Consider the following 27,650-nt stretch of genomic DNA (forward strand, 5'->3'; position numbering starts at 1 on the left):
TATGATGAAATTAATCAAAAAAAACGTGGCAGATGTACAGAGAAAGTTTCCCCGAAAGGCAGGCTATTCCTGGACCTACTACAGAATTTATTGTACAGAATTTCATAGACATCGAGACATAAAGAGCTTTAATTTTATGAGTAATTATTCCATACAGAAACTACTGATCTCCTTTTAAAAGTTATATTTACAGAGCTATTTTTTATTTACATCTTTAAAATCAGAGTCCCAATTTTAATCAGCAACGTCCACTGCTTTGACTGGAAAGTAAATCACTTCAATTATCCCCTCTTTAGACTTGCAGTCATATTCATTTAGCTTGACCTCCAGACCTCAACCGAACGCAAAAACGACTCGTTTATACACAATGAAGATCAAAACAAACCGCTCAAAAAGTAAAAACAGGCTTGTCGTTCTCCTTTTTTCGGACCTTAATACGCATCTGTGAGCCCCTACTTCGGGTTCGGTTCGGCTCGGGTCTAAAAGCGCCTGAATAAGACATAAATCCTTGAAATTATGTACGAAACGCTCCTTTAAGCGTCTCTCTGGCTGTGTCTCTCCCTCTGTCTGTGTGTGCCTCCTCGTATACCTGTCGCTCGTTCCTCCCCGTGTGTTTTGTTGAGTTTTCGCGCGTTGCCACACTTTTGTGCCCTTTTTTATGGCATTGTCTGGTACGGCGTGCCCCCCCTGCACACGAGGATTCTCTTCTATCCACGAATTGGATTTGTTTTGATTAAAGGCGAGAGCCCTGCGATTCTCTCTGTTCGCTTCGTCTTTCCTTCTGCTCTGCTGTTCTGTGCCCGTCTGGCAATGCCTTTTGTTAGCGATCTTTAATGTGATGGAGTGGTGGCCCGTTTTGAAGGACATTCGTTTAATTTAGGACCTGAGAAAACATATATTTTGAAGCGTTGCTTATTATGGCGTCTCATCGCCATGTACATACATACATACATATATGTGCATAAATACATTTATTTCTGGCTGGGGATATGAAGCAGAGTCGTCGTTGAGTGGGGGCTTGGAAATGTTGAAAGATGGTGAAGAACCTCCTAAAAAACACCTATATCTTTGGGTCTAAGAGAGGTACAGTAATCAAACTTTTCATAAAGATTTCTGTGATTATTATCAAGATTATTTGTGTTTTCCGCTTTTTCAAAAGTTCCATCCAAACCCACAAACGGGATAAAATCTGTGATAGCCACTACTTAAAAGATATCCAGCTGAAACTTTGAATAGTTGTAGACACACCCATTATTGATAAATTCTGTAAAAATCAACCAAATCGGATATTTATTACAGGGAGAGCAGTATTTCTTCCAATCGAAAAGCAACCACCTGTGCAACTCTGCCATCAATTGTCGAACAGAGTTGTCAAACTTTGGGAAACAGCCAGCGCCATCGGGTGACAATGACAATTGACAGGCGCAATTTATAAAGAAAAGAAGAAAAAAAGTAGTGGAAGGCGAGGAGGCAGAGATGGAGAGAGAGAGGAGGATGGCTGGTTCGGTGGATGGATGTGGATGCCCATGTCCATGGCCGGAGGTTGTAGAACTCCACTCCAGAGAAGAACGAACGGGGCAACGACAACAAAAGACAATAAAAATCGGCTCAAAGAACGAAAGAGATCATTGGACACATTTGCGGGACAACAGAGGCAGGCAGCAAAGACATAAAGAATAACTAAACTAAAACACAGAAAGAAGAGAAAGAAGCGAAGAGAAGAGAAGTGAAGAGAAGAGAAGCGGTGGGTAGGAGGGAAGACACACAAAGAGCAATATATGGGGAGAGGAGGAGCTGACAAAAGAAAGGCCAAAGACGTTCAAACATTGGCAGAACTAAAGAAGAAGAAGAGGGAGTAAGGAAGAAGAAACAGCAGCATAAGAAGAAGCAGCAGCAGCAGCAGGAGAACCAGGAGCAGCAGAAGAAGTATACGAAGAAACGACAAAGACTTGTTGCCAAGTCATAAAAAAAACAAGAAGGAAAGGCTGGACAGGAAGTGTCGAACTGATGGATACCCTTTAGCATTGTTACATGGTCCTAAGATTTGGATAATATTGAGAAAAGAAAGAAAGTTGTGGCATATAAATATTTTTAGACCCAACAACTCTCTCTTCCTACCGATTCGAAATATTTTATGACTATCCCTTTGATAATATTCTATTATTCTATAAGGTCGAAAATGCTTCAGTCCTTAACGAATGCTGTGCGAATCATACCCTTCACCATACCCTTGAAGGGTATCAAGCGACCAACTCTCAAACAAAAGCAAATAAAGAGGAAACTATAAAAGAGAAATTCAAGTGAAAGAGAGAGAGAGAGCGAGCCAGCATAAAGAACATCGGCAGCAGCAGCAGCAACAGCAATAAAAAGTAACACGTCATGCTGACTGGCTTTGCTTACCGCCGCTCTTCACGCACCTACCCCGCCACACACCTACAAGAAGTGTACCTCTCTCCCACCGCACACCTTGCCGCCCCTCTTTCCGCCACACCTATGTATGGTACTGCCCCCTCTTCTGCTGCTGCTGCTGCTACCTCTGCCTCTGCTTTTTCTTCTCCTTCTGGTGTGTGGCCAATGCCAAGAACAAGTTGTAAAATGAGGCGGCAGCAACAGTCCACGACGGGGACGGCGACGACGCCGAAGAAGCACGAGAAAGCAGAGGAGCTGAAGAACAGGCCAAAGCGAAAGAGAGAGCGAGACAGAGACAGCGCAAGCGAGCGAGACAGCCGAAGAAGAGGTCATTGGCGGCCATTGACTTTGTCTCGCTGATGACCTTGCCCGAAAAATGTAATAGTAAAGTGGAAAAAAAAAACGAAGTGGAAAAAAGAGGAGCAGCTGAAAATGCACTCGCAGCGACAAAGCGAGAAAGAGACACATGCTGGGATAGAGCGAGAGAGAGAGGAAGAGATGCACACGACAGCAGAAGAAGTTTGGGGAGCACCGTGCGCCGACATGCAGCTGTTGACAAAGCGAGAGAGACCATCCCAGCCGTGTACAAAGGAGCAAGAGAGAGCTTACTAGAGGGAGAGAGGGGGACAGTGAGCCCAGCAAATAGATAAGAGAGCGAGAGAGAAGTGCATTTGGGCACAGGGCCAAGGCAAATGGAGCAACGGTACTTGGTTTTGTGGATGGAAATTAACAGTATTTGTGGATATAGACAGTTTTGCTTTTGCTTCTCTTTCTCTATCGATTCGGATATTGTATTTGATAAATAGTCATCTCTCCGTCCTTTTTGGAGTGTCGATAGAGATTTCTGTGTCTCTGTACTTTGATTTCAGTAATATTTTGAGAAGAGACTGGATGCTTAATCTTTTAAGCAATATAGAGCTGTCTCCTTCTTTCTTTCTGCCTCGAAAGAAATGCCTAACCTAACAGTTTCTATGGATATGTAGTTGTCTTGCTTTCTCTCAATGATTGAGATGCCATTTCTCTCTCTTTTTCGATTGAAAGGCTTACGAAAAAAGCTATAAATGCTTAAGAGCCGTCTCCTCAAAAAACCTCAACTTTCCTTATAAAAGATCTTCTTTGATCTACAACCTCAAAGAACTCTCTCAACCTAACATTCCCCTATGTTGCCCACTAAACGTCATTTATATCTGCCGAAAGGAACTTTCAAAGTGCCCAATTCTTGGTTAATTATTCGCTAAGACTACATGAATGCCTTGCGTCTAGCTCGCCTCGGCGTTCGGATCAGTTGCAATCCGAGGCAATCGTTCCAGTTTATCGATTACACAATAACACTTAATAAATTGCAACCTGCCAAAAACAGTTTGATCAACTCCAAGACTCCGAGCCAAAGCCAAAGCCATGCCAAAATCGAAACGAACCAAAACTAACCAATAGTCTGCCATCTAACTTGGCCAAAAGCCGAATGCCAACACGCATGCAACCAAATTGCAGTTAACACAACAGCAACTGCGACAGCAACAGCAACAGCAACAAAAGCCAACCAGCAACACGCCACTCAGCTGCATTCGATCGGCAACAACCTTGTCCCAAAACAACTTGCCAGAGACTATTTTTTGTGGCTTTTTTTGTATTTGTATTTCTGGTACTCTAGAAGAGGGTATTATGGTTGCGTGAACGGGTTTGCCATGCAGAAAGGTGCTCTTCTCGAGCTCTTTGAACAACTTGAATAAAACCATCGATATGGTGATATTTGGATATTAAGCTATGAATTTGAAGGCTGCCACGGTGAAACATTGAGCAAATCTTTATTTTAGATGCAAACAGCATATAAATCGGAATAAGGAAGATTATATAATACAGATAACACAAGAACAATCGGTCATAAAACAATTCTTTGGGGGAAAACCCTTTCTGTGTTTAAAGATAAATTATAGAAAATGCGTGTTTCTTTATAAATTAATCTCTATTAAATCTAATCTTTTAGTGTCGGGTCGTCGCCGCCTTCCGATATTTTGCTCACTGCGGAAGCGAGTGAGCCGATGGTTGGTTGGTTCATGCGCAGGCGCAGGTGCTTGCCACTCAGTATCTAAACAAAATTATATCAAATTTGGCTGACTATATCTTATAGCTGACATGAGAAAAAATCTCTCAAAAATCCGCTCTTTGTATGGAAAACATTTATATTTTTAAAGATAAACCCACCAAAACTCACTTATCTTTAGTTTCAAGTATTTCCTTTAAATATCAACAAAATATAAGCCCTATTACAGGAACTGTTATAGGAAGGGTATTCCAACAGCTGCAAACCCCTACAGCTAGCCTTCTTTTCTTGTTTAAGCGTGCAGTTTTTTCAAGCTTGCAGTTTTTATATTATATTTTTTTCTGTACAGTATATTCTCCACTTTTTGTTGTTGTTAGTAAGCATCGACAGCCGTATACTTGTATTTTGCACGTACGCGTCGCCGCGAGTTGGCTTTTGATATTAATTAAACGCACGCAGAGACGAAGTGGCACTCGCAGTCGCAGTTGCAGTCGGAGGCAAGAGTCCAAGTCGCAGTCAGCGGCAAAGGCAGAGGCAGAGCCCAGGGGCAACAACGAGACCTGCATTATGCCCACCCAGCAGCAGCAGCCGGAGCCAGAGCCAGAGTCGGAGCTCTGCTGAAACGAGTTCCAAGAGAACAAGAAAAGCCAAAATCGAAAAAAGAGGAGCAAAAAAATATAATACTAAAAGCGATTCCAACTTGGAGTCCGGGGCTTAGAAAGAGTAAAAGAAGTCAATGCGCGAGACGCTTTCCAGTGCGTTGCGTCGATGGTGGGCGGTCGGTCTGCATGGAGGTGCTGGTGCCCCGGAGATTACACTGGAAGAAAGATTTTGGGCAGGAGTTGTGGAGGGAATTCGAGTCGATTTTTAGGGAATAACAGAAAAAACGCAAATTTTCAGATGGTCTTTAAGTATTTTCCTTGAGGATTTTTGAACTTATAATTTAAGAAACAATGAATATTTTGGATGGCTTCCCAGCCGATCTCTAAGCGGACAGTGCTCCTTTATTATCATCCGTTCAAAGTCTGCTTTAAGACAGCAACTTATTCGTTGCAATGCCAGTAAAAAAGAGAGATTCTTTATGCAAAATAACATCCAATTTTTCCAGGAATAACTAAGACATCCATTTCTATAAATTTTTAACGATTATTATACGAATTTCCTATTGCTCTCTAAGACCTCTTTTTCCCTCGAATATCTTCATATTTATTTTCCCCCAGTGCCATTTCTGTAACTTTCAGCTTTGGGGCCTGGCTCTCTGGTCAATCGAGCAACCTGCTCCTGAGGAGGAGCAGTTCCTCCGGTCTCAGGGGCCGGACAGTGCGGGGGGGCCTGCCTGGCTGCATGCTGCTTTGCATGCGCCGCTGAGCAGAGAAGCCTCCCAGAGGAGCTACCAACATTTTAATGACTCTGTTTAAGAGGCCTACTCTTCAGGCCTTCTTTTTGCTGGTGCTGCTGCTGTTGGTGCTTTTTTTGATGCGTGGCAAATGGCAGGCACAGTGCAATGCAAATACACTGAAAAGAAAAACTCTAACGAAGAGAAAACAATTTATATGGAGGGAAAAAAGGAAAGGTATTTGAGAGATTAGTTGTAGATTACAAAGCGGAATGTTATTCTATTAGGAAAGAAATGATGATTTCAAGCAAAAACTATAAGAAAATCAAGAAAATATCGCCAAAAGCAGTGCCAACGTTTCTGTCGAGGCACACATATCAGAAATAATAACTTAATTTTCTAGAGTTCAGATCTTTCTTTAGAGATAATCGAAATTCTACAGATTAGATTCGATAACTAGACTCTTCTCATGGGTGTTTTCCCTCAGTGTAGATCCTCTCTGATCATCAGACCAAATCGGTGGCCAGAAGCCCACAGCTCGAGATCTCTCGTCATGGGAAAGTCTCAACTGAACATAAAACTGAACTATTTTTCTATGATGCTGGTTTTTTTTTTTTGCACCTTTTTTTTATGATAATTGCAAAAAAAAAGTCTTGTGAGACTTTAAACTTGTTTCGTATCTACATATTAATTTTTGTAGTTATATTTTTGCATATTTTATATTAATTAAACTAAAAAAAGTCTGCCATTAGTTTGCCAAAATGTGTTTATTATATAAGAAATTGGCGATATTTAAACCAGTTTGTGATATCAAGATCGAGAATGCCCCGTGATTTACGATCGTATATAGAACTTTGAAGAGAAGTGGCTGTCGCGGGGCAAAGTATTTGTTGATCCGGGAATTGATTTTTCTTATAGTCGTATTATATAAAAACCGCAATCGTTTGTACTTTTATTTAGAAGAAACGACCTTGAGGCGCGGCGGCAATCGCAGGAACAGCTGGAAACAAGTTCAAAAGAAAAAAGACCAAAACAAAAACAAATTTTTATAAATAAACTTTTGTGAGAAGTCTGGTGTTTTGTTGCCTCGTTCCCTCCCGCTCTCTCGCTCACGTTCCCGATCCTCTCCCATTTCATGTTTGTTATCTTTTGTTGATATTGATAGTGCCTGCCGCGCAATCGGAACTCCGACGATGGGTTGAAGGCCCCGCGAACCTGATAAAGACCCCAACGAAATGATGACATACAGAAAACAGGGAATCATTGGAGGGACAGAGAAAGAATCATCCCCAGAGAGAAAGAGTAGGAATCATTCCCAGAGAGAAAGCGGGGAATCTTTGGTGGGAAGGAAAAGGAATCTTTGCAAGCAAAGAGGTGGAAGAATCGTTTGAAGAACAGAGAAGGAATCATCAGAGGTAGAAAAAGAAGGATCGTTGGTGGAAAAGAGAAGGCACAATCAGAGAAAAAGAGAAGGCATCACTACAGGAAAAGAGGTGGAATCATCAAAAGGCGATACCAAAGTTCTGCACATGCAATTGTCAGGGAGTGTCTCCAGCCATTAAAAATGCAAAAAAAAACCTTAAAGAAAATTAAAAAAGAATAAAAAAAGTGCGCAAGCGTAACATTTCCTGTTTGTCGAACGGTAAACCCATAATTGTTATGCAGACGACAACCGAAGACTGGAGAGACCTGAAGACCTGAAGCCTGTGGATTGCAACGCCCCGAAATTGCCGTCTGGAAGGTGGATCGGTGGCTGGTTCGATGGGGCAGGCTGTGGTGCAGGCTGTGGGGCGGGACATGCAGTAGGCTGCAGTTGCAGTTGCACAGTCCGTGGAGTGTGTCTGGGTCGTTAGATTGCTTAGATTGCTGGCTTTTGCTGGCTTTAGTGGCTTTGCTGGCCTGCAACACACACACGACACTCGAGACACGGCTTGCGAGAGACGTTGACAAAGTTTTCTTCTGGTTTTCTTGCCTGCGACTGTGCGACAAAACTTGTTCGTTTTATTTGGTTATTGTTTGTGCAAAAATGCACTGGCAGAATAAGAGAACCCCAGCTCACCTTTTAGCACCATTAGAAGGGGATTTGATTAGGGAAATCTCTAAGAATCAACGGATAATCCTTAATTTTTAAGACAATTTCTCTCTGATTCCACGCTTACGTGTGACTGTCATCTTTGGCAATGATCTTTGCTCCTTTCAAAGTACATACACCTCTTATCCTCTTATCCTTCAATGGAAGATGATCTCTCCTGTTGGGACATGTACTAGCCAACGTTTACATGTGACTGGTAATCACTTTAAGTGCAACAGCTGATTCGCTCTCTGAAAGAATTACTATTTTTATCACCATTCTTAAATGAAAGAGGTATCTGACCTGCATCCTTCAACGTTAACACGTGACTGGCAATCACATTCGCTCTCTGAGAGAGTTTATATTTTTACTCCTTCCAGTAACTTTTTATCAACATTCTTAAAGAAAGAAGTCTTTCATCTTTCAGCGTTAACATGTGACTGGCAATCATTTGAAGTGCACCAGCTGATTCACTCTCCGAAAGAATTTCTATTGTTACTCCTTCCAAAGTTAATCTAACTTCTTATTTTCATTCTTAAATGAAAGAAGCTGCGCTGATTTGCATCCTTCAACGTTGACATGTGACTGGCAATCCACTTGAAATCCGCTCTCCGAAATAATTACTACGTTTCACCAACGTCTTTTTTCAATCATCGAATGATGGACAACGTTAATTTCAACGTTAACACGTGACTGGCGATCATTAAGAGCTGTCGAATTCGTCTGCAAAGTAGTTTTTCCAGTGCACTTCTTGGCACTCTTTTACCGGTTTTTCCTCATTCTGTGTTGTTGCTGTTGGTTTCTGTGAAAACGAGCGAAACGGTGGCCATATCGATGCTCGCTGCTCGCTGCTTGCTGCTCGCTGCTCGATGCCCGATGGCCAGACAAGAGACGAGACCTGACGACGCACCTGTTGAAAATCAAGTTCTTTCAAATGTCTGCGCATACAAAAAAACATTCATACATACATATGTACATATGAATGTGTATGTATGGGATATAACATTTGCGCCACACATTATTTTTATAATTTATAATTTTCCATAGCTTAAATGCCCGCAAATGGCATTAGGAGGAAACTCTAACGTGGCCATTGGTTGACAACACAACGACCACGCAGTTTTCAATCCGGGTCTTTATGGGCTAATGTCATATGTGTGCTGTCGTGTGTGAATAGAATATAGAGAAATATGTACAGATACGGTGGGTTTCATAGGTGAAAAAACGGTGGAAAAGATCTTTAAATGAAACAATTATGAAAATATATTATTTTCGAAACTTTTATAGGTTAAGAGTATTATGGTGTTGGAGTTAAGGATACGATTGATATGATTTATGATTGGATAGATGTATTTTTAGAGGTTCTAGGGACCTTCTATGATTGCAGAATGTTGGTTTACTTGTCGAAGAAGCTTATTACACGCCTACCGCAGGCTGAATACAGTGAACACCGACCGTGTGGCGCTGCTGCACGACGCGTGACACGTTTAAGGGACAAGGAAGGAAGATTCTAGACCAGAAAAGTTTAAATTTATAATCGAATTAGAACGATTTCACTGTTTTCATCATTGATTTTATTTCAAGTAGTTTTAAGTTCTTAAAAATGTATCCATTTCTATAACTCACCCTCTAGATCTGAGGTTATTTAAATTCCCGTGCCCTTACACTGCTATTACGCACTGTACTGTATGGTGCCGTATCTATGACATGTCTAACCTGTTGGCTTTTTGTTTTTTTTTTTTGTTGTATTTTTTCGTGCTGCACAATGTTTTGCAATTTGTTTGCCATTTTCCATAAGGCAACTTCTGTTGCACATTATGCTAATGACATGCCTATGCTTTTCCCCCTCCCCCCACCATTCCCCTCATTCTCTCACTGATCCCCCCACTCTGCCTGTTTGGGTCGAGGTGATTAATCAAAATGCTCGCAACACTCACGGAGAGAGAGACAAAACACTGGAAAAATGTGTGTTGCCCCCTGTTTTGGCCAGGTAATGCAATTTACAATTGTTGGACTCCCATAGTATTTCCCTGGGTCTCTGTGGCTCTCGTACTTCTCTTTGTATCTGTATCTGCTTCTGCTTCTCTTACTCCTCTCTGTATCCCCCAGTTATAGTGTTATAGCCATAGACATAACCCGGATCGGGCCTGGGCTCTGGGGTCTGGTGTCTTTGTTTGCAATTGGCGAAAGGTGTTAGAGGCACACAGCGCAACACACACACCTCGTAAGTGAATCTGGAATCTGTATCTGTATCTGACTCTGCCTGTGGAAGCATGTTGCATATTTTCTGCTGTTCAAATTGGCCTTCTGGTGGCCCCTCTCTGTCTCTTATGCAAGCATTAAGGATTATACATAATGTTTTCGTGTGCTGTGCCGTGGAATGTACTTCCAACATTTGATGGGATTTACACTAGTAATTTCTGCGACTCTGTTGTTGGGGGTGTGGGGGCGGCAGTTATGTAAATATGTACATATGTGTTTATAGCGGATTCTGCAAAGGTATTTTCGAAAGGTATTTTGCAAATAATTACTTTTCCAGATTGCATTTGAACTGCATTCACAGGTGTCGTTCCTCCGTTTGTTATTCTCAAGTTTCATGGCAGAAGTTTCTTTTTTTTATCTTTGAAGCTTTACGTCTAGAAATGTAAGGTTTTCTTCGATTTTTAAAGGTTTTCGGTGGTTTTAACACTGAATTGTGGTTGATTTTCTTCAGTTTCCCGAGAATTCTGTTAGAAGTTCAACGTTTTCTTCTATTTTCATGGGTTTGTGGTACCAAAATCTTTATTTCTCTATTCAATATGTCAACAAGTTTTGGTTCATCGTCGTCGTCCGATATTTTACTCATATCCGCGCGAGCGGGCAAAGCGAGTGAGACGGGGGTTGGCGCACTAGTGAAAAGAGTGTGGAGGGTCTTTCGCCTAGTTTTCAATAATATTCAAAGATTTCTTGTACTTTTACAAAGAATTGAGATAGAACCTCTTCGTTTTCTATTATACTAAAATGTTTTACACAGAATTTCAAGAAAAGTTCAATATTATCCTCTATTTTCAAATATGTTTCGTATTGCTATAAAGAATCTTGGCAAAAGTTCAGCCTTTCCTCATCTTTAAAGGTTTCTTGTGGTGAAAAATATTAATTTTCCATGATAATTCGGTAAAAAGGTTCCCTTATTTACATTTTTAGCGACTCCCAATAAAGAAGGTCACTTTTGAGGTTCAATTATGATCCATTTCTACATAATAAACATCAGTGATCCTGTTTAAATATATGGAAATTCTCATAGCTTGCATAGCTTTTTCCCAAAATGAAACGGTTTTGCTTCCGGCTTTGTTCGACCCAAAACATCCTCTAGGGAATTAATCACAAACCTCCTCTTCGCCAGTCACGCACGTACACCCAAAGCTAACAGAATTTTGAACCCGATAGCCCGAGAGCCCAAGCACTTGCTTGCCCATTCAATAGGGGATGCGTTTGTCCCCAATTAGAGCACCCTATCAGCAACCCTCTGCGCCTTTTGTGGGGGTGCCTGCCTGCAGTCGTTAACCGTAAACATATCCCCAAAAGCCGAAGAAAAAACCCTCCTCCACTCAGCTCCACTCTCTCTCTCTCTCTTTACGCTTTCATGTTACGCATAATTGAAACGAAGTTCCCCATTCACTGAGCCAAAACTTCCATGCAGCGCGAGGAACAATCCACCACCAAACAAAAAAAAATACCCTGGGACTGGGACTGGGTACTGGGGGACTGGGGGTGTGTGCGGCATTGTCGTTTGGGCATTATGCCCCACAAAGCATGTCAATGTCATGAATATTATTGACATGGATTTCCATCCACAGATAGCTCTCTCATAGACAGACAGACAGGAGGGAGCGCGATAGACTCTTTTTTAGGGGGCGCATTTCCGCAGAACGAAAAACAAAAAGAACTCTGAAGGTCAACCCCTTTTTGCCAAAGCTTAGAGCGGAGTAAAGCGGAGCGAGAGAGAGGGAGTCTTTTTTTTTCTGTGTATCGCTGAAGTTGCTTTCGATGGCCTGTCAAAGTCAAAAGCCTGATAAAAATCGATAAACGACAGACGGCAATGTCGGAGTCATGTACTATACATACTCGTACTCGTACTCTGGGATGGAGGCCCAACCCGGTTGTCTGTCTATAGAGCGGGTTCTCGGTCATCAGACTCTTGGCCTCAACCGAACTAAACTCCACGCCCGCCTTCGCCTTCGCCTCCCCCTTGCCCTCTGCAGTGCTCGGTTCTGGCTCTGTGGTATGCCGTTTTCGGTTTATTTCAGGGGCTTGTCAAATTGCAAACAGGCAACAATGCAACAATGCAATCGAGCAACTCGAAATATCTCTTGGTATGCAGTTCTTGTCGTAATATGTCATGGCTCCCCCAGCCCGTAATGCGATAGGCGGCGCTACAAGAAGTCCGTGGAGTGGGGGAATGGGAATGCTAATTGCCGGGCACCAAAAGAACACAAAACTATTAAGTAAGCGTAATTAGATCATGGCTAAAAAATGCACAGTTGAAAGTATGCCCTGGAGGGTACACTGATCTCATACTCGGCCGAACGATAAGCGGGCGAGCGCGCGAAGGTCTCATGTAAATTTAAGTGGGAGTGTTGCAAATATCAAGATAGTGTTGGGAAGTCGATGGTGTTGGACAGATGGAAAGAGCTAGAGCGCGTCAAGAGGTGAGAGAGATCGGAATGTTTTACATAGAAAGAAACATTAAAATATCAAAAATGGTTAAGGGGATCCTGTTGTCGTTTTGCATAAATTTTGTACCACAAAATGTGGTCCGGTCTCCCAGGGGAACTGCAGCTTCAGTGTCCGCCGCATTGTACGGATTTCATTTTGTGCCCCATCCAAGGCCAAACCCAACGACATCGTCGTCCATTCAATTTGCATTCCATCCAACCATGGGGACCGTTACCCCCACAGATACACACGCACACACACGTGGACACGACGCCGTACTGCAAGAACAATAACACTTCCGCCTGAAAGTACTCGCACTCGTACTCCAATGCGGGGACATGTGTGCAAGTTAACGTACCCAATTCCATTGAGCTCTTATACGAGTTGTAAACAATCTTTGGCTTTCCAAAACGAAAACAATTTCAATCTTGGGCCTCCGCCTAATTGATTTCTAAGATGTACAATCTCAAGCGCCCCCGCCGCAACCCCAATCTTTGACACTCGCCTAAATGGAAAACCAATGTTTGCCCACACCCGGCTTCTCATAAACAATCTCACTCCCGGCTTTCTGCAGATCCTGCACTTTAGGCCTTTTACAGTTCTCTCTTTGGATGACGAAATCCAATACTCGGGATGGCGAAATCAATTGAAATGTTTATAGAAAAACGATTCCCGAAAGGGATCAACGATGCAAAGATCAGAAAGTTCAAATCAGTCTTGATCCAGCAGCGACACCGCAAAGTCTAGCTCAATATTAAGATCGCGCAATCCCTTGCCCGGAATTCCTTTGTGACCCTCTACTTAAATCTATATCAGTGAAGTTCGAAGTAAAATAAAAACTTTTTAAAAACACAATCCGCTACCGCTATTGTTTAATTGGCGCCCAACGTGGGGCGACGTTGTATAAAAAACACCGAATGATAAAAGTGTTGCGTCGTGCCGAAACCCGAAGGACAATTAATTAATGGAATAAATCCTTCAAAATTAAAAACGCGGAGTGACTGTGTGATATAGATAAAAAAAAGTGAGATAAAAAGGAAACAAACCGGAGCTTAGGGTGTGCAAAAACAAATACAAATACAAATACAAATACAAATACAAATACAAATACAACGCAAAATACAAATAAAACAAAAAGCTAATCAAGGCAATTCGTAAATACAAAAAAAACCAAAGAAACCCAAAGTTTTTAAAAAACAAAACCAACAAAACCGACAAAACCAAAATACAAAGAAAGTGAAACGATTAGCGAAGCCAAAGAAGGAAGACCCCCAGAAGACCCAGCTGAGCAAAGAAATTTAAGAAGGAAGACCCGTTCGAAGATCTGCCAAACTAAGAAGGACGACCCCTACCGGATATTTCGTGAGCAAGAGTTGTATTAATAAATATATAAGTTCAATTAGGATATATAAGATTATAAAAACTAACATATAAGAAAAATTAAAAGTGGATCAGCTAACTTTAGATTTTGAAAAACTAAAAATGATTAACTCTCAAGCAAGGACCGATCTCACAGCAGATCTGGTCAAACAATTGATAGCACTTCAAATTTCACAAGTACAAGAGCAAATTGTAAATTTAAAACAACAAATAGAAACTAAATCCGATCAGGTATCGGATTATCAGGCAGAAACAATAGACGAGACAATAAGAGACGACACCACATTGAAGGTAATAGAATCCCTACCAATTTTTAATGGTGGATTAAACCAATATGTAGGATGGAGGGAAGCTGCAGAAACTGCAGTGAAGTTATATAAGAAAGGAAGTAAGCAATATTATATTGCATTAACAATTTTGAGAAACAAAATAACAGGACCAGCACATGACGCACTGACCAACCACGGGACAGTTCTAAATTTTGATGCCATACTTTCACGGCTTGACTTTGTTTACAGTGACAAGAGACCTATTTACATAATAGAACAGGAATTAAGCGTTCTCCGACAAGGGAACCTTTCAATTATAGATTTCTATAACGAGGTTAACAAGAAAATGACCTTGTTAATAAATAAGACAATAATGACTCACGGAAAGGACAGTGAGATCACCAAAGAATCAAATAAAAAAATTAGAGACAATGCCTTACGCATTTTTGTCACTGGCCTAAACGGCGGCATTGCTGAAATCCTATTTTCATTGAATCCCCCAGATTTACCGAATGCCTTAGCAAAGGTACAGGAATTGCAATCTAATAACATTCGGGCCCAATTTGCCTACCAATTCAGCGGTCCCAGAAATTCAGGGAATAATAATTTTAATACCTTAAGATTCAACCAACGACAACCTAGGACTAACAGTTCACCATTCGACCAAAAAAGGGATTTGCAGAGGAATAACATGTCTTGGGGACAACCCTATTTCTTGGGTAATAGACAACAAAATCAGGCCCCAGAACCAATGGAGGTAGACGAATCTATACAAATCCGGAACCGACAGAACAGCAATCAATTCAGGGGAAATAATAACAATAGAAACTATCGGGAGAATACTAACGGTTATTATAGGAGAAATAATAACAATTATAACAATTATAGCCAAGCCCAGCATTTTAGGGCAAACGTAGTACCGAATAATCAGTCTAACGACAATCAAGCGCAGAAACGAAAGCTAAACGAAATGTCGGAACAACCGGCTAATAAAGCAATGAGGATAAATAACATTGAGGAGGATCATTTTTTAGATCAGCCCCCGAAGTAGGTCTGCCCTACCTAAAAAGAGTAGACAAAAAAATAAACAGAGAATTAAAAGTTTTGATAGATACGGGAGCAACTTCCTGTTATATAAAAAAAGGAATTTACGACAATAAAAAAGAATTACCAATCTATAAGAAAGTTGCTACAGTGAATGGGTTTTCAATAATTAAATATTTCCATAATATAACTATTTTCAACACAAAGCAAGTGTTTTATGAAATAGATGGAATGGAGGCAGATTTACTAATAGGATTTAACCTATTAAAGAAAATCGGAGCGGTTATTGATACAGGAAAGGGGACTTTAAGTTATAAAGACAATGAGGAGAAACTAATATATGACGAGGTCCTTTCTTTAAACAAATTAACCTTTATAGAAGGAAAAACCATCCTTCCGTTGAAGGAATATATAATAAAAAAATATTTTGAAGAAGAAAAAGAAATGAAAAGCGATTCAGTAAAGGTAGAAGGAAGTTTATATAGCTTGGGATCAAAAAATCCTGAGCACGCCGACGAAGAATTATCCGTCAATAGTTTGGGATTCAAATATCCTGAACCCGCCGTCGTTGAATTATCCGACACTAAAAGTTCGAATAGTTTGGGATTAAAGAATCCTGAACACGCCGTCGTTGAATTATCCGACAATGAACAATTTAAAAGTTTGGGATGCAAAAATCCTGAACGCGCCGTCGTAGAAATATCCGACATTCAAAATTATGCAAATTCTGAATTGAAAAAAATGAAATTGTATAACACAATAACCTACAAAGAGGACAATTTAGAAAATCTCAGAGAGAAAATGGTATCTATCATCGAAGAAGACCATGCCAATATAAATTTACAGTTACCGTTCAGAACGGATATAAAAGGAGAGATTAACACTGAACACGATAGACCGGTATATGGCAAGCAGTATCCATACGCTTATTCGGTTAACGATTTCGTTAATAACGAAATAAGTAAAATGTTAGATGAAGGTATAATCAGACCTAGTAAAAGCCCATATAATTCACCGGTAATAGTAGTACCAAAGAAGGGAGTAAATAAGGACGGAACTCCTAAGCATAGATTAGTAATAGACTTTAAGAAACTTAATGAAAACACTATACCGGATAGATACCCTATGCAAGATCCTTCAGTAATCCTTGCCAATTTAGGTAAAGCAAAATATTTCTCGGCCATTGATTTAGAGTCAGGTTTCTATCAGATTTTAATGAGGGAATCAGATATTGAAAAAACATCTTTTTCCATAAATAACGGCAAATATGAATTTCTAAGAATGCCTATGGGATTGACGAACGCTCCCAGAATTTTCCAAAGGGCAATGGACGATATACTTAGAGAACAAGTTGGGAAAACTTGTCACGTTTATATGGACGATATAATAATATTTTCAAAAACTATAGAACAACATTATAAAGATCTAATTCATATAATTCAGATATTGCAAAACGCTAACATGAAAATTTCACTAGAAAAGTCTAAATTCTTTCAATTGGAAACCAAATTTCTGGGATACATTGTTTCCCAAAATATCATTAAAACAGATCCAGACAAAATCTCCACAATACAAAACTATCCAATTCCTAAAAATATCAGAGAGCTACGTAGCTTCTTAGGACTAACAGGGTATTACAGAAAATTTGTCCGAAATTATGCCACAATTGCCAAACCTTTAACAAAATATCTGAGCGGAGTAAATGGGAAAGTTTCACGAAGGGCATCCAAGAAAGCATTAATACAGCTGGATGAACCAGCAATTGGAGCATTTAATAATTTAAAGGACAGTTTAATAGCACATATTGAATTAGTACAACCAGATTACAATAAAAAATTCACATTAACCACAGATGCATCGGACATAGCAATAGGTGCAGTTTTGTCGCAAGATGGGAATCCCATAACATTTATTTCTAAAACTTTAAGTAAAACCGAGCAATTATATGCTACTAATAAAAAAGAATTATTAGCTATTGTATGGGCATTAAAAAATTTGCGAAATTATTTATACGGAGTGAGTGGAATTGAAATACATACAGATCACCAACCTTTGTCCTTTGCAATGTCGCAAAAAAATCCAAATGTTGAAATGAAACGTTGGTATTACTTCATAGAAAGTTTCACACCAAAAATCATTTATAAGCCAGGCTCAACTAACGTAGTAGCGGACGCGTTATCTCGGATTAAAATAAATCATATGACAGATAGTGATGTCGACCAGACAGAATCAGAATCAGACATAAATACTCAGCATTCAGCAGAGAGTAGTTTCGAAAACGTCATTCAAGAGACTAGCAAGCCTCTAAACCAATTTAAACAGCAGCTACTATTAGCGCAAGGGAGATTCACAGTTCATGAGTTAGTAAGAGTTTATGAAAATACCCGACATATTATTGAATTTGATACGGTTGACAATCTGCTAATCATTTTAAAAGAATTTATTCAGCCTCACTTAACCACAGGAATACACTGCACTTTAGAAGATTTATACCTTATCCAAAATAAGCTAAAGGAAAACTTCATAAATAAATTTCTCTTCACGAGAAAGTTCCTTCAAGATGTAGTAAATTCAGAAGATAAAGCTATAATTATAGAAGAAACACATTGCAGAGCCCATAGAGGACTAGACGAAAATTACAAACAAATAACTAAGCTGTATTATTGGCCAAACCTGCACAAAAAATTAAAAGAATATATAAAAAATTGTGAGATCTGTAACAAAAACAAATATCAGAGACACCCTGTAAAAATTCCAATTGGGGAAGCTCCCATTCCAGCAAAAGAAGGAGATCAATTACACTTAGACATATACTATGCCCAAAACCTAACATTCATAACTTGTATAGATTCTTATTCCAAATACTTGGTGGTCAAGGAAATTCAAAGTAAATTAAACATTGAAAATAAGGTAATGGAAATTTTACAACACTTTCCGTTAGCAACATCATTAATGACTGACAACGAACCAAGCTTTACTTCAGCACAATTTAGATCATTCATACAAAGAAGTAACTTAACTATTTATTATGCTGATCCCAGACACAGCACCTCAAATGGTCAGGTAGAAAGGGTACATTCCACACTAACAGAAATAGCGCGGTGCATCAAGGATGAACTAAATCTAACAGATTATTCAGAAATAATAATAAGGGCGGCACTGAAATATAACCTGACGATACATTCAACGACCAATCAAATGCCATATGACATATTGTATAACAAAATAGAACACAAACATAATCCAATATTACTTAAGGAAGCTCAGACCAAAATGCTTAAGATACATAACAAAGATAGAAGAGAAAAAGATTATAAAATAGGAGAAGTAGTCTATGAAAAGAAATTCGGGGAAAGAAATAAACTACAATCCCGATACAAAAAGCAGGTAGTTAAGGAAAATCGACCGAATAAAATTATAATCAACAATAGAAACAGAATTATACATAAAGATAACATCAAATATTAAATATTTTTTCCAGAAAATGTATGCGAATATACTAATACTGACTTTTGTTATATTGACGACTGCGGAAGTAATTGACTATACGCATAGTGACTATCTATTGCTCAAAGACGACAGAGACGTTTACACTTATGAAACATACGCTGAACTTTTCCATATTACTAATTTGAGTTTTTATAGAGAGATAATTGATAAAGAATCCAAATATGTCAACAAATCAATTAATTCAGACGATGAGTGGGAAATATCAATGGACTTAAGTCTATTAAAATTAATGATTTCAGAATTAGTTCCAAAACGGAAAGAAAGGGGAATAAATGAATTAGGTACCATTTGGAAATGGATAGCAGGCAGCCCTGATCATGACGACTTTTTGAAAATACAAAATAAAGTAAATGAATTAACTGAAAATAATAATAAACAATTTGTAATAAATTCCAAATTTTTCAAAGAAATTGAATTGCTATCAAATTCATTAAAGAATGTCATCTTCAATGAAGAAACGATACTGAGAAAGCATCGTTTAAAATTAATAACTTTTGACCTACTAAATTTAGTTGATACCATAACCCTCTTAAAAGTAAACATTTTCAATACAAAAATTTTAAATAAAAACGAAATAGAGGACATTTATAAGCATGAAAAACATAATGTTGAACTGTCTGATCTGTTGGACATTGCAACGGTTAAAATAATTCGAAATGCAGATTTAATAATCATTTACATAAAATATCCTCAAATTAAAGATATTTGCAAGTTTTACCATGCAAGAGCCATCTCACAAAATGATGGAATGTTAGTTATAAGTGAAAAAGTTTGTGAATGTAAGGAGAAATACTATTTAATGAATAATTTTAAAAGTGAAACTTTTAACAATTACGCACAAATAAATTTAAAGAGTACCTGTTTCACCAATTTACTTAATGGCTTTAAAGCCAACTGCACTAAAAAAAGGGAAAAAAACAAAGAAATAGACATCATTCAGGATGGTGCCATATTAGTTTCAGGCAAAAATATCGTAGACAATACTACTTTGTTAGGATCGTATCTCCTTATATTCAACAACACAATTGTAATAAATAATATAACCCACATAAATGATAAGGGTAAAATTCTAAAATATATATCGCATCATAGATATAGCGATTTTGAATTAGTCGATTATATACAATCGAATGATAAGCAATTTTCTTTTGATAATGTTAATATTTTAAATCCCCTTATAACATTAGGTAATACGGCCTTACCATTAACAACATTATTTTTAATCATTTTGATATTGTTAATGTTATTTTACTTCGGCTATAAATTAACCAAATGTGTACTTATTAAATCAATAAGAATACCGTCAGAAGAAATAGTGGAAAGCAACATTCAAATACTGTCAGAAGAAATTAGAGCTCTATCAGAACTTCAAAATGTATCGGGACGAAACATTTAAGAATGGGGGGAGTTAACGTACCCAATTCCATTGAGCTCTTATACGAGTTGTAAACAATCTTTGGCTTTCCAAAACGAAAACAATTTCAATCTTGGGCCTCCGCCTAATTGATTTCTAAGATGTACAATCTCAAGCGCCCCCGCCGCAACCCCAATCTTTGACACTCGCCTAAATGGAAAACCAATGTTTGCCCACACCCGGCTTCTCATAAACAATCTCACTCCCGGCTTTCTGCAGATCCTGCACTTTAGGCCTTTTACAGTTCTCTCTTTGGATGACGAAATCCAATACTCGGGATGGCGAAATCAATTGAAATGTTTATAGAAAAACGATTCCCGAAAGGGATCAACGATGCAAAGATCAGAAAGTTCAAATCAGTCTTGATCCAGCAGCGACACCGCAAAGTCTAGCTCAATATTAAGATCGCGCAATCCCTTGCCCGGAATTCCTTTGTGACCCTCTACTTAAATCTATATCAGTGAAGTTCGAAGTAAAATAAAAACTTTTTAAAAACACAATCCGCTACCGCTATTGTTTAATTTGCATGTGTGGGTACAGTTCTATCCAGACAAAAACCAGAAACAGAACGAATACAAGGGAGAAGAGAAGAAGAGTAGAGTAGAGGCGGAAAAGGAATCATCAAAAATCGCTTGGCTGCATTTGTCGGCCCTTGAGTGCGGTGCGGTGCGGTGCGATGCCCCCTCCCAAAGTCCCCCCTCCAGCGTATTTCAGCCGAAAAGAAAGAACTTGAAAATCAGCAATAAACCAAATGCTGACCACTCTGCTCTCTCTCTCTCTCTCTCTCTCTCTCTCTCTCTCTCTTGCGAGCACACACGCTCTCACCCACACAACTGCAGCTGAGAACAATATTGTTCTTGATTTGAGTGAGGAAGATAGCCAGACAGAGAGAGAGAGAGAGAGAGTTTAATATAAAACAATTTTTGTTTATTTTCTTTTCTGCTAAATTCTCTCGGTGCCTCTCTCTCTCTCTATCTATCTCTGTCCTGCCTATGATTATTTCTGTTCTTCTTTCTTAACCCAAAAAAAAGAACAAAACAGCGGAATGGAAGAATAGCATGGAACTTTTGATACCCTATTGGATTCTTCGTTCCCGCAAAAGTTCTTCAAATGACTTCGGATATTGTATGTATGTAGGAATAGTAGGAATACAATACTCTCCATTAGATCGCTTCATTTCTGTACTGCCGAAATCTTCTCGAAAACATTATACCTTCTCAATGGGTGTAAAAAAAGAACAAAAAAAACTGACGCATGCTTTGCACGCTCTCCGCTCTTCGGCTTGTCTCCCCCGCGGCGTTCGACTGCTGTCCGCGCATGTGTTGCGTCTTTGTGTATGTGTGTGCGCTGCCTTCGTCGTCTTCTTCGTGGTTTTGCTTCGTCGTCGTCTCCGCCGTCGCCGTTGCTGTCGCCGACGCCGACGTTGTCGTGGTTGTTGTTGTATGCAAGGTCGTTTGCGTACAAATTTCAACATTATTTGAAGGTCGTCCTTTGCCCGTTCTGCGCGTCGTTTCTTACTCGTTCTTTCTCTCACCGTTTCCGTCTCCATCTTGGTCTCTCTCTCCCTCTCTCTCGCTCTCTGCCGCCGCTCTCTCTTTCTGTCTTCGCTGTCTGTTTCTGTCTGTTTCTTTGCATGCAATGGCTTGCCTAAACAAAGATTTTTTTTCCCCATTTAGGGGTCGTACGGGTTCGTTCTTCGACGGATTCTGTAATTTCCTTAAACTATTGATTCTTGTGCAAATTGAAAATCATCTTTAGCGGTAATTGTGTATACGCCTCTGAAAAGGTTTGTCGTTGGGGATGCAGGCAGATTGTTAAGAGAGGGGGAGGGGCTTTAAGTGCATACAAATGTGGACAAATGTTTTATTTCAGGGAGGATTTAATCAGCCAAAAGCAGACTTTTTATCGCATGCTCAGGACTTTTTGCTTTTGCAGAAATTCTTTTTCAAATAAGAACTCCAAAATCCCCCTTGCCTACACCCCTGCACTTAGTACGGCACCCGCCCGCACCCCTTCGTTACCAGGTGTTGCCGCGCCCTTGGCCCTCTCCACCATCTGCCAGGCCATACAGCATGTCCAAAGAACTTCTCCGATCGCTCCCCCCCCCAGCTGCGTACCGGCGTTGGGTTAATGTACCTTAAATTTATTATAATTCCATCGGCTTTTGCGCCTCTTTCGTTTTTTGGTCGCCCTCCCATCTCCCTCGCTCTTCAGCGCCCTCTCCATATCTCGCTCTCCACTTCCCTATCCATCGCCCCCCTCCCATTGTTGGGTCGTTGACATTTTTCGTTGGGCTGGCCGTTGCCCATTGCCCATAGTTGTGTATTGCTTAAGCTATTGTTCAAGTGGGAGACCAAACAAGAGAGCGAAACAATGGTTGGGTGAGAGAGAGAGAGAGAAGGGAGAGCTGCTGATAAGAAATGAATGAATACACGCAAAAGGGAAAGAGAGAGGGAGAGGGAGAGAGAGAGCGCTCGCATAGCGGGATTGTGGACGAGAGTGTTCGTGTGCTCTGCCACGGCATAACCTCAATTAACATAAGTGGCCCCGTTCGTTGGATGCTCTGGCTCGGGGCTCGGGGCTCGGGCCAAGGTCGCTTCAGGGTGGGTGGATATAGCTGTGGATGGATAATTGGTAGCATTGACCCTATTGTTGTCGTCGGGGTTTATTCACAGATCCTAAAAAAGTAGTGTATCTCTTTGTGCCTGTTGCTAAGCAAATCTCGAGGGGGGGCGGAGAGTCAGAAAATGACTCATTGCCAAGAGGTTGGAGAACCTTTTATTTAATTAGCATAAATGGGGGTTTTGCCAAAACTATGAGGCAATTAAATCTAAATTTAATTTCAGAGCCGCTGAAACTATTAATATTGATACTTAAAAAACTTGTTTCAACTTGCGTTGTTTTCTTTAAATTGATAAAAATTAGAAGAATACTCATGGATTATGGAGAGTGTACAGATTACAAAGAGTCGATATAGCCATAATTTTGTTTGTGTGCCTCGACAAAAACGTTTAATTTTCTGAAATTAAAGAGAAATCGTGATAATATTATACAATTTTCCTATAAATCTGTTCAAAAATAATACATTTCAGTAAATTTAACTCTTCTGCTATTTAAAACAGCACCCAACTGTATGATTTCTGATAATTATCTGAAATATAAACCAACTAGAATTATCATTAATTATAAAATAAAATAAATAAATTAACAAACATTCTCTTCCTTTATTTTTGCAGTTTTACAACACAATGGAACTGCATCAACGACATCTCTCCAATTTTTACAAATTGCACAATTGAGAAACAAAAGTCTTTTTGATACATAGAATATTTTGATAAGGAAGGACGGAAGGAAGGAAACCGCCCCCCGAAATCCATTAAAATTGCAGCAGCCATGCCGAATATGTCTAGCATTAAGGCCGAGCAGCAGAGTGCCCCAATCGGGGGCACAGGCAGCTACCAACTACCCGTGAACATGTGCACCAGCAGCAGCAACAGCAGCGCGATGACGATGACGACGACGACAGGATCGGCGACGCCGTCGCGTCACAATGTGTCCGTGACGAACATTAAATGTGAATTAGAGGAGCTTCCCACGCCGAATGGCAATCTGGTGCCGGTCATCGCCAACTATAATCATGGCAGCCTGAGGATACCCCTCAGTGGGCAGCCACACACCGCGGAGGAAGAGTCGGACTCCGAGGCGGAGCTCACGAATATCGAGAACCTGAAGGTGCGCCGGCGGGCGGCGGATAAGAACGGACCCCGACCCATGTCCTGGGAGGGGGAACTGAGCGAACCCGAGGAGAACGGAGGCAGCTGTGGCGGAGGAGGGGCAGAGCTGATGGAAACGGAGACGGTGATCAAGAGTGAGGTGTGCAGCACGTCGACGCCCATTCAGGCGGCGTCCACCACCTGCCCCACGATGCAGCCGATCAAAACGGAGCTGGAGAACATTGCCGGAGAGCTGCAGCATCATCCGCGAAGCAACGCCTATCCGGTGTCCAGCTGCAACGGTCCCGCGAAACTGAAGCTGGCGCCCACCCAGAGCGATCCGATCAATCTCAAGTATGAGCCCCCCCTGGGGGACAACAACTCCCCGCTGCTGACGACCCGCAACAAGTCGAACAGTGGGGGACACCTGCCGCTGCCAGCGAATCCCAGTCCCGACTCTGCCATACATTCCGTCTACACCCACAGCTCACCGTCGCAGTCGCCGCTGACGTCGCGGCATGCACCGTACACGCCGTCGCTGAGTCGCAACAACAGCGACGCCTCGCACAGCAGTTGCTACAGCTACAGCTCGGAGTTCAGTCCGACGCACTCGCCGATTCAGGCGCGGCATGCCCCACCGGCGGGATCCATGTATCCCGGCAGCGGATCCGCGGCAGGAAACGGAGGAGCCGGAAGCAGCTACGGGAACGGCGTGCATCATCATGGTATGCTGTACAGGCCGCTCAAAGCGGAGGCCTCCTCAACGGGTGGATCGAGCCAGGAGTCGGCACAAAATCTCAGCATGGACTCGGCTTCCAGTGCCATGGATCCGCTAGGATCGGGCTCGCTGCCCGCCTCCCCGGCCGGGATCTCCCGCCAGCAGCTGATCAACTCCCCCTGCCCGATCTGTGGGGACAAGATCAGTGGCTTCCACTATGGCATCTTCTCCTGCGAGTCCTGCAAGGGTTTCTTCAAGCGCACCGTCCAGAATCGCAAGAACTACGTGTGCGTCCGTGGGGGACCCTGCCAGGTGAGCATTTCCACGCGCAAAAAGTGCCCTGCCTGTCGGTTCGAGAAGTGCCTGCAGAAGGGCATGAAACTGGAGGCCATACGCGAGGATCGCACCCGTGGCGGTCGCTCCACCTATCAATGCTCCTACACGCTGCCCAATTCGATGTTGAGTCCGCTCTTGAGTCCGGATCAGGCGGTGGCAGCCGCTGCGGTAGCTTCAGTGGCCAATCATCAGCACCAGCACCAGCAGCATCATCAGCACCAGCATCAACAGCAGAGACTCCAGCAGCAGATGAATGGCTTTTCAGGGTCGACATCCCTGCCGGCGAGTCCCAGTCTGGGAGGAGCATCCATCAAAACAGAGGAATCCGAGGCGAAGACATTAAGAGCGAGCAGTATTCCAACGCTATTGCAGGTGGGTTTTCAAGGAGACTTTCCTTAGATGTTCCCCGATTAATGGATCTCTTTTTTTGGCAACAGGAAATCATGGATGTTGAACATCTTTGGCAGTACACCGATGCAGAGCTGGCCCGCATCAATCAGCCATTGTCCGCCTTTGCCTCTGGTGGCAGCTCCTCATCATCATCGTCGTCGTCTGCCGCCTCAACGGCACACCAGAACCACCAACAGCAGCAGCAGCAGCAACAGCCGCATCAGCACCAGCAGCAGCAATTGACCAACCCACTGCTGGCCAGTGCCGGTCTCTCGTCCAACGGGGAGAATGCCAATCCCGATCTGATTGCTCATCTCTGCAATGTGGCCGATCATCGTCTCTACAAGATTGTCAAATGGTGCAAGAGTCTGCCGCTCTTTAAGAACATTTCGGTGTGTAACTGTCGTCTACTTTCGGAATAGATCGGAGCACTATAATAACTCTTTTCAGATCGATGATCAAATCTGTTTGCTGATCAATTCGTGGTGCGAACTGTTGCTCTTCTCCTGCTGTTTCCGTTCGATTGATACGCCCGGGGAGATAAAGATGTCCCAAGGCAGAAAGATAACACTATCACAGGCCAAAACGAATGGGCTTCAGGTGTGTTTTGGTTTTACTATAAATAAATAAATTTATGCTATTACTTTCGGGAAGTTGTATTTCATTTCGTGAATATTTTATGGTATAAAAATATCTTGAAAGGTTTTTAAATAAACTAAAGCCCCTTAAAAAATCTATATAAATAATCTGCGTGAAATATGAGTCATAGAAATAAGTTAAACAGAGGCACTACTGACATTTGTAACTATAAAATCAATATATCACTAAATAATTACTGTTTGGAGAGATTTAGTGGGGTTTTCCATTGTATAAATATAATTTCTCATACTCGTTACAGTCTTGTACTTGAGTCTTTATTTTCTTAAAGTACGAACTATTTACCATTCATTATAAAAATTACATTTTGTGTTGCTTCATTTTATACCCAAATTAAAGCTCTTTTAATCCAAAAAATGCTCCCACGGAGATGCTCTTGCTTTCTATTGTTCAATCAATCAGAGTTTCAATTCAGTAATCTGTTTAATTTATTTATTTTCGGACATTTCATCTTATTAACGAAATCTTATGGAAATTCCCACAATTTCTGGATGTTTTCATTCTTAATGTTTCCTTTTATGATTCCGAAATCATTAAAAGTCTTAGGAAATATCATTTAAATGCATCTTCTTTTGTTAATTCTCTTTTAACTTTTTATCCCCTCTTTTCTCCCAGTATGAGTAGTTTTTCTTTAGGTCACATTAAACCCATAAAAGTAATCCCCATTATAAAATTTGATTCCTTATAGACCTGCATCGAACGCATGCTCAATCTGACGGACCATTTGAGGCGTCTGCGCGTGGACCGCTACGAATATGTTGCCATGAAGGTGATAGTGCTGCTGCAGTCAGGTAAGACTCCAAGAGGAGGTCCAAGTAAACCCTGATCTAATACCCCATACACTATCTAGACACCTCAGAGCTGCATGAGGCGGTGAAAGTGCGGGAGTGCCAGGAGAAGGCATTGCAGGGCCTGCAGGCCTATACGCTGGCCCACTATCCGGATACGCCTTCCAAGTTTGGAGAGCTGCTGCTGCGTATACCCGACCTGCAGCGCACATGTCAGGTGAGTGCTTGCTTGGAATGCCCCTAAAAGTACAAAAGATCTAATGAAACTCCCTCCGAACAGCTGGGCAAGGAAATGCTGACGATCAAGACACGCGATGGAGCTGACTTCAATTTGCTGATGGAGCTGTTGCGCGGAGAACATTGACAATTGTTGACGGCGACAAAGTTTTACATATTTAGTATTAGATATATCTATTGTAGGGTTAAGTGCTCTACCTATAAGCTCTGAAAACATGTGCCTAAAAACCCAAAGCCGCAACAGCAGTCGTCGCCGCAGACGGGATCCGATCCGCGACCCCTCCCAAGCATTGACCCGAAACTATGCGCAAAAATTGCCAAATTTTTATACACGAACTATACATATTTTGATATACTCGTTTGATGAATGCCATGTGCTGGAAGGGCGGGAGGACCGCCCCGCGCGCGTTGCCCTGTCTGTTGCTGGCTTTTGAGTTTCCAGTAAGAAGAAAAGAAACAATTATATAACGTTTTTCGCTATATATGAATGATATATATACCGATGACTTATGTATAGAGTAAACTAAAGCACACAATGGAAAATGAAAAGACTAAGAAAATTTATTTAAAAAATTACTACGTATAAACAAAACAAAAAAAACAAAAAAGGCAGAAACAACAAATGCAAAATCAAATTAAATT

The 27,650-nt window shown here is 41.1% G+C and overlaps 1 protein-coding gene and 1 long non-coding RNA gene across 3 annotated transcripts in view; both read left to right on the top strand.

Moving 5' to 3' along the window:
- Window positions 1-23,436, top strand: part of LOC113565544 — a 33,229-nt gene extending 9,793 nt beyond the window's left edge. For both annotated transcript variants that reach the window (XR_003408663.1, XR_003408662.1), the window contains exon 3: window positions 23,406-23,436. This is a non-coding gene — a long non-coding RNA (uncharacterized LOC113565544). The remainder of the gene's footprint in view (window positions 1-23,405) is intronic.
- Window positions 23,437-23,445: 9 nt separating this feature from the next.
- On the top strand, window positions 23,446-27,595 carry LOC6596347 (nuclear hormone receptor FTZ-F1 beta). The gene is made up of 6 exons (XM_026987854.1): window positions 23,446-25,308; window positions 25,374-25,718; window positions 25,777-25,926; window positions 26,672-26,774; window positions 26,834-26,988; window positions 27,052-27,595. The coding sequence occupies exons 1-6, from the start codon at window positions 23,563-23,565 to the stop codon at window positions 27,133-27,135; spliced, it is 2,583 nt and encodes an 860-aa protein (XP_026843655.1). The 5' UTR covers window positions 23,446-23,562; the 3' UTR covers window positions 27,136-27,595.
- Window positions 27,596-27,650: the final 55 nt, after the last annotated feature.

Source organism: Drosophila persimilis, unplaced genomic scaffold (genome assembly GCF_003286085.1).
Source record: "Drosophila persimilis strain 14011-0111.01,24,50 unplaced genomic scaffold, DperRS2 tig00000124-arrow-pilon, whole genome shotgun sequence".
Lineage (NCBI taxonomy): Eukaryota > Metazoa > Arthropoda > Insecta > Diptera > Drosophilidae > Drosophila > Drosophila persimilis.

Excerpts from the sequence above, each read along its gene's own strand:
- LOC6596347 (XM_026987854.1), top strand. The coding sequence starts at position 23,563 with ATGCCGAATATGTCTAGCATTAAGGCCGAGCAGCAGAGTGCCCCAATC. Across the intron at positions 25,719-25,776 it reads CGCTCTTTAAGAACATTTCG|ATCGATGATCAAATCTGTTT; the intron begins GTGTGTAACTGT and ends AACTCTTTTCAG. Across the intron at positions 26,989-27,051 it reads ACCTGCAGCGCACATGTCAG|CTGGGCAAGGAAATGCTGAC; the intron begins GTGAGTGCTTGC and ends CCCTCCGAACAG.